Source organism: Dryas octopetala, chromosome 9 (assembly GCF_963921425.1).
Source record: "Dryas octopetala chromosome 9, drDryOcto1.1, whole genome shotgun sequence".
In the NCBI taxonomy this organism is placed as follows: Eukaryota; Viridiplantae; Streptophyta; class Magnoliopsida; order Rosales; family Rosaceae; genus Dryas; species Dryas octopetala.
Window position 1 is genome coordinate 9,210,475 of NC_141374.1, and position 13,474 is coordinate 9,223,948.

Genomic DNA, 13,474 nt, shown 5'->3' on the forward strand with positions numbered 1-13,474 from the left:
CTAATGATTCTGCATTTGGTCTGACCAAATTAAAGACAGTTTATACTTAGGAAACTGTTGTTTCTTTCCATCCAATCCTCCTTTAATTGCTTTAACATCTTTTTTGTTAATTATTCAATGCTAAAATTCTTTTGCTTTTAAACCAGTCGCGCAACTCTTCATCTTTTTATTAATCATTCAATGCTAAGTTCTGGTCAAGGTAGAGATGGCCATGAGTTTAAACAACGTGTTAACAGTGCCTGTCTAAAGCCTTTATTCAAAATTGTATTTTCAAATGGGACCTAAAATATCTGAAGAGAAAGTGAAGAACCCTTTAAGTTGGGATTATGGGTCTGACCAACTGAGTTGGGAGCCCCTACCTTATTTATAGACTTCATTAGAAAATAACTTGTTCGTCAATCATCTTCGTTGTCTAAAGAGAGGTTGAAATTAGATTATGGAGCCGGCCAAGTGATAAGTGGGGACGGTAAAATAGATTACGAGTAGAAATGAGTTAGGATTAGTATAAGTCAAATGTCCGATCTTTTCCAAATATGAAAAAATATGGGGTTCAAATTTTAAAAAGGAACATAAATTTGAAACAAGTTTTAAAGAAATTAGAGAATTCAACCTAATACCAATTGACAATTCGTTATAAGTTCAAATCTACTTAGAGCATCTCCGACCCTTTTTCTATATTTATTTTTTCAAATATAAGGATAAGTTTAGAGAACAACTCCCCAATGCTAAAGTTGAAAGTTCCAAAATTTGACCGATGGAAGTTTGTGGAGAGTTTGGAGAACCTCACACATTCAACTTGATTTGAGAAAATTTTGGGAGATTTTCGAGAAGGATTAGAGTTTGCCGAAAAGTTTAGGAAAGGGCGGTAGATGCTCTTAGAGTCTAGTGAAGGCAATTGCCCCCATAACCACTTTCTTCACCCATTAAATTGATCCATTAACCAAATTTTTTGTATGATTTTTTTTTTTTTTTTTTAAAAGAATGAAGGCAAAATGCCTCCAAGAGACTAAAGCAATGAAAAATATTTGAGATTTTCTTTCTCTTCAAACAAAAAAAAAAACATTGAAATTTCATCATCTTACCCTCATTGGTGAAGAGGTCAAAGATCTTCTAAACACTTAGGCATGCCTTTATTTTTTTAATGTGTGACAATACTCTACGTTTTCATAAATTTGAACATCAAGTTATTTTGATTTCAACTTAACACTCGGTGACGATTTATTATAATCAATGGTAATTATATTGGAGTTGTATGACTTGGTACAAACTATAAATGTGAATTAAAATAATCTCACATTGGAAAAATGATACAACAATCTATAATATATAAGTTTCATAATCCACTTGATCAATCTATTAGATTTGTCTTCATCCTCATCTCTAAAGGTATGAATCGCTAAATAATGTTCTTTTTCTTTTCTTCTTTTTCCTTTTTCTGGCTAAGCTGTAGCCATCCTATGTCCTTATAAAGAATTATGGTGCTTTTACCATATAGAAAAGACCATAGTTCTGCTACTTAATCTGCTCCCTCGCAACCATCAAGAGCTAGCTAAGCTAATAGGATAAACTTAAAAATTACAAAGGGTATTTTGGCCCGTGTGACTTGTCATTTTCATCAATTTTAAGTACTTTGTTTATATTATTAAAATCAAGCTATCAACTATGGGTACAAATATTTATATTCTAGACATCCCAACGGTAAATCCATTAGTCTCCATGACGCTATCCACTGTTCCATTTCTAGATTTATAAATTCAATATACATAGTTGGTGTTAGTGATATGGATTTTCCATTTATTCTGTCAAATTGACATTGCAATTAATCTTCAAGATCCAAAGCTTTGTAATCATATAATAGTATATATGAGAAGCATCTGAATCTTGGCCAGTTGTCTAGCTTTACTAGCAAGCAGGAACTGTCTTCACGTGAGCCAATTACCAATTCTTCGTATTTTCATGCTCAATAATTTCATAATTACCAATTTTATTCACTAAATTACTTACCAAATAATATGTTAATACATGTATCATAATATATCAATAAAAGGGGAAAAAATGGGTTTCTCATTAAGGCATATAATGAAATTTGATGTGGTAAATTCATTTTAAAAACCCCATTATTTATAAGCTAAATCACTGAAAAACCCTTAATAATTTTGAAAGACATAAAAATGAGTATGTATTTTATTTTAATGTTAATAATTATAAACCCCCTAGTTAGAGATAAAATCTTTCATAACCTCCACCCAAAATCTACCTCTCCTATAACCCCCAATCTTACACTTAATATTTTCCTAAACCCCCTAGTCAACTAATACCCAGTCAAGTTTGACTCCCCATCTTTTAATTTTCCAGTTTTACCCTTTTTTTTTTTTTCCAATTATAACCCTCGAAAAAAATATCAAGCCCACATTTCTGAAATTTCTCTCTCTGTGCGTGCTTTCTCTCTCTTTCTCTCTCTCTCTCTCTCTCTCCCCCGCGGTTGTCGTCGGCGCGTGCGCCGCCGTCCGGCGACGGTTGCCGGCGATACTAGTTCCATCACGCTCACCTCTCCCCCCTCATCCTCTCCCTGCCCTCCACTCTCCGCGAAACTGAACGTCGACACCGGATCGGGTCTAGGCAGACCCGAGCTCCCTCGCCGGCGATCCACCGATTCCGGCGACGACAAGGTGCCGGACCACCATGGATGCCTTCCTTTCGTCGTCCCGAGTCCACTGGTGCCATCAGAAGATATTGACGACCCCTAGGCCCGCCGTTTCGAAGGAGAGAAGCCGGCGACATTCTCGCCGGCGTTCTCTGTTTTCCGACAGTCATTTCCGTCGAGTCAGGTACCCATCTTCTTCTCTTCATTGTGCTGTTCAGTTCTATGTATTTGGTTTGGTGCAATTGTTAATGAATCGGAAAACCCCAAATCGATCAGATTGACATCCTCGCCGGCGATCTCTGTGTTCCGGCAGCTAGTGGGTTTTGGAGTTGGTACTCTGCTTCTCTGCGCCACCATTGCTGCCCCAAAGGTCGACGATTTCATCTCTGCCTCTCAGCGCAGGTAATACCCATTTTGAGAGAGATTAGCTGATTTCATTTTGCTATTTGGGGATTTCATTTGGCTACATATATTTATATATATATATAGATTGAGGCTGTTTATTGCTGGATTTGTGGGTTTTTGACACGTATCAGTGGGGTTGAATGGGTACAAGATATATATTACATTGCAGAGGTTTGTATTAAGATTAAACAGTTTCAGCTCGTGAAACAGTTTCAGCTCGTGAAACATGAGTTTTAAATAAATTTTGAATGAAATTATGGTTCTGAAATATGATGAATCAAATTTGCAGGTAGAAACAGATCGATGCAGTGGCGACTGTCGTGTACTCGTCGCGCGTGAGGTGATCGGACGACGTTGTATTGTTGGCTACTCCTCTCATCTCAATGGCTTATTGTATTGTTGTTTTTTTTGTTAAGGTTGCTGTGTTCTTTTTAGTGAAACGAAATTCAGTAAAGGTGTAACTGTTTTAGTGAAGTGTAATTGTTTTTTAATTAAGGTGTAATTGCATTTTAGTCAAGGTGTAATTACATTTTAGTGAATGTGTAATTGTTGCATTACTTAATTCAGTTTCAGTAAGTGAATTCATAACTGAATTCTTCAATTTAGTGTAACTGAATTTTTGAAATTCAGTTTTAGTGTAATGAAATTCAATTTCAGTGTTTGATTTTAGTTTTAGTGAAATATTGAGTTTTAGCAAAAACTTCAATTCAAAAAAAAAAAAAAAAAAACAGTTTCACCAAAATACAGTTACAGTGACGTCAGCATGTGTCAGCATGCGTCAGCATGCGTCAGAAGGGTAATTTAGGATTATAAGTTTTAGGGGGTTTTGAAAGAGTTTCTAGATGGGTGGGGGTTTAGACAAATTTTTTTGGTGAGTAGGGTGTTTAAAATTTGGCACTATTTATTTTAACATATAAAGGTAAAACTATCGTGATGGAAATGTGCCCGTTAAAATACTTTTGCCCTTGTATATTAGAAGCGACTACGATGTTGTAGACTAAAATATGGTATGTGAAGTTTTTTTATATTTTTATTTAAACACAAAGAAAAACTTTATGCTGAGTTCGCCATGCATCAAAGCACATATTTTCATTGACAACTTGAATTAAAAGGAACTTTTTTTTTTAATCAAAGAATTAAAAGGCAAATTACACCAAGTTTTCTTTCCATCATTGTAATGTCCCAAGCCGTTTGGGCCCCTTATGTGCCGTTTTGGTTCTTTTAGGTTTGTTGGTGTGTTTTGAGCCTGTGATATGCTATTTTGGGCCTTCCTTTTATTGCACTATAGGCCGAAGCCTATAACAAAAATTTTAGGCTTTCTTAATCTAGGTTTATTTTGCACTAGGAATAATGCTATTTGGCCCAAAACAACTGGCCAAATTGCTTGGACCAAATGAAGTGACCGTCATGAATTGAGTGTTCTAATACATACTTGGGTCAAGACACTCAATTGATGGCTGCCACTTCATTTGGTCCAAGCAATTTGGTTAGTTGTTTGGGCCAAATAGCATTACTCTTTGCGCTAGTCATCGCTCTTTGCTTTTGATCCTCCGTTTCTGTGTAATTTCGTTCTTTACCAATATATTTGTATTTCTATGGCCCAAAAGAAAATTTATAGAGGTAATAGAGGTAGTCCACCTATACAAGTGGGTCTCACTTTTATTAAAAATATGATACATCTATGGTATAAATAGATGAATAATGATGTTGGGACCTTCCCAACTAATCGTATGGGCTGACTATATGAGGTGTCCATTGATCTGTTAATTTCAATTGCAGTGTTAATGAAAATAACATGGCATGTACAGATCAATTGACATTTCATATGGTCCAACCCATATGGTCAATTATGAAGATTCCAACAACATTACTCTAAATAGATTTATTCTCAACAATTAAAACTTCATTCTAATTAGTACATCTGAAGGTATAATGTTAGAGAATGTAAGAGAGAAAATTGATAGCGTTCCACATATGCTCCAATTCTTAGTAGCATACTGCACAAAACACAGCAAAATATTTTAGAAAACTATTGAAAATCCTCAAAAAAATTTAGGAAGACTCAAAAAGTGAGCATATATATATATATATATAGTAATTCTCTCTGCAGGACGTCTGCAATTTTTTATTATGGACGCCAGATACCGAGCGATCGGTAGCCATTGTCGAGCGTTCAGCAGTACATTTTTGCTTCTACTTCGAGCACTCGGCACTGATTTTTCGGCTTTATGTTAAGTTTTAATTCTAGAATTTTGGGTGAAAAAGTTTTAATTATAGAATTTTGGGCTCCGCCCAAAATCCTAGAATTAAAACCTAACACGCAAACTATCTCTTCAAAGCGTCAAACAAGGCCTCATAATATAATGTAATAATTTTATCATGTAGTCATGCATTTTCACATTATATTATGGACAGTGCTATTTACTCAAAATTCCATAATTAAAACCTAACAGGCTAACATGCAGTTATTGTAACCATCTCTTCTATGCGTCAAACAAGGCCTCATAATATAATGTATGTAGTCATGCATTTTCACATTATATTATGGACAATGCTATTTAGTCTAATTTTTCTTCTCAAATTTTTACTCAATTTACACTGCATTCTACATTGAACTCTACAACATTTTTTTTTCTTTTTCAATGCACGATGTGATGTGCATATCAAGTGCCACCTAAGTTGGAGAAACATAGTTGGTGCAAGTGGTAACTTCTTTCTATTATACATATCTACTAATTTTCCTACAAAATCATTGTAAAATTTTTATGACTTTCATGTGAGAGAGACTTCTGTATGTATTTCATTGATTGACTCACTGTTCAGCATAATACATCTTTTGAAAACAAAACTTCTCTATGTATTTGATTTTCATTGATTGACTCATTGTTCAGCATAGTACATCCTTTTATAACTCAAGAATCAAGTTTACATCATTCTCTTAACCACAAGCTTAATATAATTTAACATAACTAACAGAGTGCTAACTGTACTAACAACTTAATAACATCTCAAACAGACACCTAAACAATAAATGTTGACTCAAGCACTATGGTTATTGACATGATGACAAGGCTCATAGAATGCTGACTAATCTTATGCATTAACAAGCTAGTGTGCCTTAATAAGCTAGTGTGACAGTAAAATGAAATTAAGTGATTAATTTTGGTTTTCTCCAATATCTCAAATTCGTTAAAAGTTTGTTTGTTTGCAATCATCTCTAATTCAATCATCATTCAAAAAATTTGTGTCTATCAACTTCATATTCCGAAAAAATATATGAATTTTATTATCATGCAAATGTGATTATAAAAGAAGAAATGTAAAGTGTGTGACATATCAATAAAATTAATTTGTGTATGAGATATAATTAATTTGGAGCTTGAACATACCAACATAATTTAATTATTTTCATTTAAGGAATGGTGTCTTCATCAGAATCATGATTCCGAAGTTGGGCATACTTCACAACTGTGTGAGTCACAGACTCACAGCTACCATATAATTCTGAAGTTTGCAGCTGTGAGTTACTGTGTGGGCAATTGGTATGATGAGATTTCGGACACTTGTGTAAAACTTAAATGGAACCCTACTTATCAGGGTCACATAAAGTACTTTAAGAAAATTACCATAAATGAATTGATGTCATAAAGAATTTTATAATGAATTGATGGTGTGATTGGGTTTTTTTTTAATTTTTTATTCAGAGGTTTGGGTTTCGCTGGTGTGTGGGCATTATTCAAGCAGCACATAATCTCTGCAAAAATAAAGGGGATGTAATTATGTAAACCATTGACATAATAAGTAAATAAAGAAGCACTACCAGCCTCTGCCAGCTCATCAAGTCCAAGGGGCAAATAGGTCACATTTTGTTTTATTCTTGTTAATTAATTTCAAATACAAATAGCTCACTTGTCTTTTTATAGCCAGCTAGCTAGGTAGGCAACTCTATTGGCACAAAGAAAATTAAGACCATGGCAGGTTTATTAAGAAAATTAAGAACATATATATATATATAGCAATGATCAACAAAACACATAATTAATTAATGGTGAAGTATTAATAATAATTGTTATTCTCCCTCAGTCCCTTGCCATGACTAGTAATGCGTAGTTGCATGTATACTTCTAACAGTTGTCTGGAACAAATGACAATCGCGAAGCACCAACGTCGAACAAGAACCGATAATTGGCTTGCTGAGCCGCGCCCAAAATGCTCGGACCAACTGCACCAATCGAAAACACCATCATGCAAAACTCATTCACACTTTGGAAGGTTTGGAAGAGCGTAGCTTTGTTGAGCTCAAGGTCAGCTCCTCCTTCAAAGTGAAGCGTCACGGAGGGCAAAGAAGTCACCGGACGGATTTGGTAGCAGAGGTCCATGTTGACTCTACTTCTCTCCAACGGTCGCCATCCATACGTACTCGAAAAGTACCCGATCACGGCTTGTTTCAAGACCCCGAATGCTCCATCAACAATGTGGCTGTACGGAGCCCCCGAGTCGATCACGAACCCACCTTTACTCGTAAGAAATTTCGGGTCTATTCGGAGAAGTGCTCCGTTCACGCTGATCCCATTCACCTTCAAGAAAAAAGGGTCATTTGGACGTCCCATAAATGGTGTGGTTTGGACATTTGTACCTCCTATTTGTGCATCATTGCCGAACTTTAACAACGCTTGAGCCTCGAACCGTTGTGGAAGGCAGTAGGAGAATTTTCGGAGGGTGATTTGGCTTAGCTGCAGAACAATGCTGGTGGGATGATCCCTCCCTAACCCTAGAATTCCTCCTATTGGATTGTTATCGAAATGGCCATTGTAGTGATCGTTGAAGTCGATCTTATTGTATAGTCCACAACCGAAGGCCACGTTTGGAATCGCTTGCTGCGGCCCATTTTCATTCAAGAAAGTAAACGTTTCGAGTCCGAATCTACCCATTGAAGTACTTTTATCATGGTACGCCACATCATAAACACAAAACTTGCCATTAGGACTAAGGTCCGGAGCAACACAAAGTTGGTGATTGTAAGGCATTGGTCGGAATGTGCTTGATCTCCTTGTGTCCAAGTTAGGCACTGACACTTTGAAACAAGTTTTGCATTCTTGAATTTGAACCCATGTTTCACTGCTGCCCGTGTCCACGGCCAAGTTGTGCTTCGTGGGCGGCGTTCCAATGGAGATCTCCGTGTAGAAGAAATCGCTGTATCCGTGTGTGAAACGGGATTGTATGGTGTTTGGGGCTATTCGTGATGAATTCATGGGACGTCGTTGTTGGAGGTAAAGGCCACGCGATTTGGAGATTTTGGTCAGCATTTGATGTTTTTCCAAGAGGGTGAGGTTTTTGGAGAAGAAGGGCAATCTTGGGGAGAGAATGGTGTGCATGGGGATGCTGAAGCCTTGGGCTGTGGTGCTACCCATGGTTGCAGCAAACATGAGAAATAAGGCTACTAGAACACTACAAAAGAAAAATGGAACACTAGTAATGGTATTATACATGGTTCTCAGGCTCATGGTTTAATTTGCTCTATTGTTTTGTAGTTTAAAGCATGTGTATGATGCAAATTAATCACATAAGGGCTAGTATTTATACTAGAGAATCTGATAACTTGCAACAGTTTGCTACTTACGATTGCCAATATTAGGTGTAACCAATCCAAGTAACTCATTAAGTAGGCTGTTTGTATGAAGCTTCAATTTATGTGTACCTATTCACTTTTTTTGGTCGAATTGAACTGTACCTATTCTATTCAATATGACCAATTAATACGCATGTAATGACTTTAATGTGTACGTGAATGCTTTTTGAATGCGTTGATGATGCATGAATTGTAGATTGCATTTTTGGGCTACTAATTAAAGTGTAAAAACAAGAGAGATCGATGCTTTTTCAACACCCACATCCCTGTTTATAAAATATATATATATATATATATATATATAAATAATGGGTTAGTGGACGTAGCTAAGGGTCCAGCAAATAGGTGTACATTTATAGGACAACTCTTATAGATGCATGTTTTCATATTTTTTTATAAGAATTACTTTAAATGAAACTGAAAGAAGCATAAGCAATGCCAAAAGTACTATAGAGTTTGTCCCAATACCAATTGAAGATATTGCTTGTCGTTTTTGAACTAATATATGATGAAGATGGTTGCAACTTGTAATTAAGTATTTGAAGTGGCTTTTTTCATATAAAATACATCATCTCTCTCATTGAATTTCATGTACACAACGTTTTTTCTTTGAAGGCATCATATATTATAATTCTTCGTATATATAAGTCCCTAATTTTCTTGAATTTTGCATGGTCATATTTACTGGCCCAAGAAGATAGACAGTACTCGCCATTGCACTATGTATGAATATGCATAAAAAAATATTATAAAAATGAATCAGTTAGAACTTAGAAGCAACCACTAATTGTAAAACAATAACAATAAAAATACATATTAAATTTTACTCAAAATGGATCAAATTCAACAAGCCAATTAAGCCTTGTGCTTATAGTTTATGCTATTTGCCCCGATTACTTTTTCCTAATAAAATTTTTTCAATTTACATAATATATATTCATACATTGCATTTTATAAAAAATAAAAATAAAAATAAACACTAAAACAAAATAAATAGACTCTGTCGAATAAATCAATATATGCCACGTAAGTTGGGAAGCGAAAAAAAACAAAAAGTATTGCCACAATTATCATTTCTTTATACTTCCTCAATTCCACATAACCATCAGACTTGTACCAATCAGGGAGGGAGGTTGGGGCCATGGGTTTGCTGATGTACGTTGCTGTGTATTTTTTATAGAAAAATTTATATTTGTGGGTAAACTTAGAAATTTTAGGGTGTAAATGATAACATGCACTCTAAAAATATCTTATGGGTAACACAAAATCATAATATATAATTTGCAGAAAATAAAGCAACGACAGATATACAATATATAGTATGAATATGTATTAAAAGATCAAAATGAATGAATTCATTTTTACTCACCACGGTGAGTATTTTATCATTGATTCATTATAGATGAGTGATACGTGTCTCACCATCATGGATAGTGGGACATACACGTGTCATTTATCTATAATGGTGTTAATGCACATCACAACTTTTTTGTGGGGAGTTAAAATGGACTCCAAAGTGAATCAAAAAGCTAGCAACAAACTAATTGTAAAACAATATGAAAATTGATCAAATTCAACAAGCCAAACACTTTTCTTATTTAATATTTAATTTCACATAACCACAAGACTCGGTTATTGTGTCATGTACAAGGATTGGACAGGGCCGGATTAGTAGGCCCAGGTGTGTGACCGATCCATCTTAATTAGTAGGCATGTGTGCAGGGTTTCATATTTTAATTGTAGAGACTGATGTGAATGGTCTAGAGCCTTCCCATCAAAATAAGAAACAAAAAAAGAGTTTAGTCTTCATCCATATAGTTCTTTGTGCTTTGTTTTTACTTTATGGATTAGAAATAGAGTAATAACACTTTATATGCCACCTATAGTTCATCCATATTTGAATTGATTCTAGCTGCACTTCAATTTTCACTTCACTTTTCATAAAGTGAAGTGCAGAATCAAACGCATGGATTTGTTTTTATGGTGTCCCAACAGAAATTGAAATTCGATCACCCCACGGTGACGTAGAGAGTTTCTTAAAAGTAGTTAATTTTAAATGATAATAACATTTCTTGTCATTAAGGCACAAATTAGGACTCCAGTATAAATATATAATCTTTTCCCTAAAAAGAAAAGAAGGGGAGGCTTATCACACTCCAGTTGTTAGTATCACGTTTTAAACACGATTCTTATGAATTATAAGTCACTATATCTTTAAACGTATAATTAAATTATATTAGTATGTTGAAATCAAATTATTTTCATGAGGAGATTTTATTGATGTATCACACAATATATATTTATTCTTATGTTACCACATTTGCATGATAATGAACTTCATATATTTGTAAAATACTAACTAATAGGCATAAATTTTTCGAATGATGATTGAAATAGAGAATATGAAAAACAAATTTTTAATGAGTTTATGATATTGGAGAAAATTAAATTTTAAACACTTTATTTTTTTCGTCTGACAATCCCATAAAGGCTTAGGCTTGGTTTGGAATGCCCACATTGCAAACCCAGTCATTTTGGATAAGACTAGACTTCATTGGACTAGATTTCAAAGTTCTAATCTGTATTTAGTACAATTTTATTGTAATAGAGACTTAGCTAAACTTCTTTAGTATATGACTATGAAGTAAGTTTTTTATTTCGGTCATGAGCATAAAGAAAGTAAAATAGAGCAAAATTAGGTTTAGATGCGTTTGGTGAAAGGACCCAAATTAGATGGGCAATGTAACATCTACTAGACTACTACGGATCTATATATACTACTGTACCATTTTGCATCTAGATTAAAAGCAGACCTTTGTATTTCAAAATTACTTTGCAAAGTTTGCAATATATTTCTAGTTCCAATACATCCTCTGTTTTTATCTTCGGATCATATACATCAATATAAATTGGCAAGGCCTTGGAATTGAAATTCCTGGACCCCATATCAATCAGATATTCAGATTATTACATAGCTAGCTACTATGTATGATGCAGACCATGACAAATGTACATAATAATTAACAAATTAAAGAAGATTAAGACTTAGCTAGAAAAAGTGTTCAAACACTCGTTAATTATCGTAATATTATTATTATTCTCCTGTGAGAGCTTATTAATTAATTAACGGACCACAACACTGTCAACACATATCAAACCCTGAAGAAATTATTTTGTATAATTGATACACTGACACGTGGTATAACCACGTCTATGTATTATAATATGAGTGGATGTTATCAATATTATACCCTACTAATATAAATACATCGTCCAATAATACATTTACACGTTGGATTGATTATACCATGTGTCAGTATATCAGTTATACCCTATAATTTTTCCAAATGCTGGTTGTTCAACAATCCTCAGGAGTAAATAACAGCGTATTGGCAGCGAGATCGAACAAGAAGCGATACTTGACCTGCTAAGCCGAGCCAAGAAAGCTGGGACCGCCATCTTGAATGGGTCTGATCATCATGCTGACCTCACCAACCCCCTCAAACCCCTCAAACAACGTAACTCCATCCTATTCCAGATCCGCATCTCTCAAGTGAATCGTCATCAGCAATACATCGAACACTCTCTACACCATATCGTAGCACAGCTCGTACCCCGACCTACTCCACTCTAGCGGTCGCTACCTGTACCTTTGCACGAACCAAGCGACAATGTTTTGTTTTAAGATGTCGAATGCGGTCTGGACGAGGAAACTGTACGGAGCTCCCGAGTCGATGGCCAACGCTCCATGCTCCATGAAGAAGGACTCGTTGATCGGGAGGCTGATTTCGTTTAAACTTAGACCTTGGAAAATCACCGCGTAATGGTTGTGGTCGTCGCCACTCCAAAATGAAGTGGTTTGAACGCCGAGATGGTCTGCCATCCCGGCGTCCTCGCCAAAATGTATGGACGCTTTATCTTTAATGAGGAAGTCTAAGGGCAAACAATAGGAGAATCTTTGGTGTGTGATTAGGGAAAGTTGTTGGAGAATGTTGGAGGGGCGAGTGTCCTTACCTAGCCCTATTATTCCTGATATTGGATTGGGGGACCCACCAATGTGGTCATTGAAGTCAATCTTGTTGATGAGTCCGCAGCCAAACGCCACGTTTAGGATTACCTGGTCCTGCCCATTCTCTGTCTGGAATGTGAATGGGTCGAATCCAAACACACCCTCAGACGAAGTGCCATCTTCGTACTGTATCCCATAAAAACAAGACTGTTCATGTGGAGCATTGATCAGAGGGACACAATTTGGGTGGTCGTGAGGCATAGTTTGGTATGTGGTTGATCTGGCGCGGTTGAAATTATTCGTTGTCGACACTTCAAAACATTATGTGCATCCTTCGCATTGGACCCATGTGGGAGTGCTTCCCGTGTCTAAGGCAAATTTGAAGTGCACGAAAGGTGTGCCGATAGGGATTGTGGTGTAAAAGAAATCACTGTATGCATGCCCGATGGGGGACTTTATGAAGGTGTCTGGGATTAATGGTTGTGATGAATTTATAGTTGTAGGACGTCTGTGACGAATTTTATAGGAGTGAGTTTTGGAGATTTGAGCAAGTATTTTGTGTTTTTCAAAAAGGGTGAGATTTTTTTGGAAAAAAGGACAATTTGTGTGAGAAAATGGTGTGCATGGGGATGCTGAAACCTTGGGCTGTGCCTCCCATAGTTGCAGCAAACATGAGAAATAAGGCTACTAGAATAGTACCAAAGAGGAATAGAACGCTAGTAGTAGTACTAGACATGGTTCTCAGGCATGGTTTTGTAATTTAAAGCATGTGTAGGATGCTAACCTC

The 13,474-nt window shown here is 35.8% G+C and overlaps 2 protein-coding genes across 2 annotated transcripts; both read right to left on the bottom strand.

Annotated features, from left to right (window-relative positions):
- Nucleotides 1–7,173: 7,173 nt before the first annotated feature.
- On the bottom strand, nt 7,174–8,460 carry LOC147273772 (aspartic proteinase nepenthesin-1-like). The gene has a single exon (XM_086228271.1). The coding sequence runs from the start codon at nt 8,458–8,460 to the stop codon at nt 7,174–7,176; it is 1,287 nt and encodes a 428-aa protein (XP_086084397.1).
- A 3,858-nt stretch (nt 8,461–12,318) lies between these two features.
- Nucleotides 12,319–12,948, bottom strand: LOC147273773 (aspartic proteinase nepenthesin-2-like). Its single transcript, XM_086228272.1, has one exon. The coding sequence runs from the start codon at nt 12,946–12,948 to the stop codon at nt 12,319–12,321; it is 630 nt and encodes a 209-aa protein (XP_086084398.1).
- Between the last annotated feature and the right edge of the window lie 526 nt (nt 12,949–13,474).

Excerpts from the sequence above, each read along its gene's own strand:
- LOC147273773 (XM_086228272.1), bottom strand. The coding sequence starts at position 12,948 with ATGCCTCACGACCACCCAAATTGTGTCCCTCTGATCAATGCTCCACAT.
- LOC147273772 (XM_086228271.1), bottom strand. The coding sequence starts at position 8,460 with ATGGGTAGCACCACAGCCCAAGGCTTCAGCATCCCCATGCACACCATT.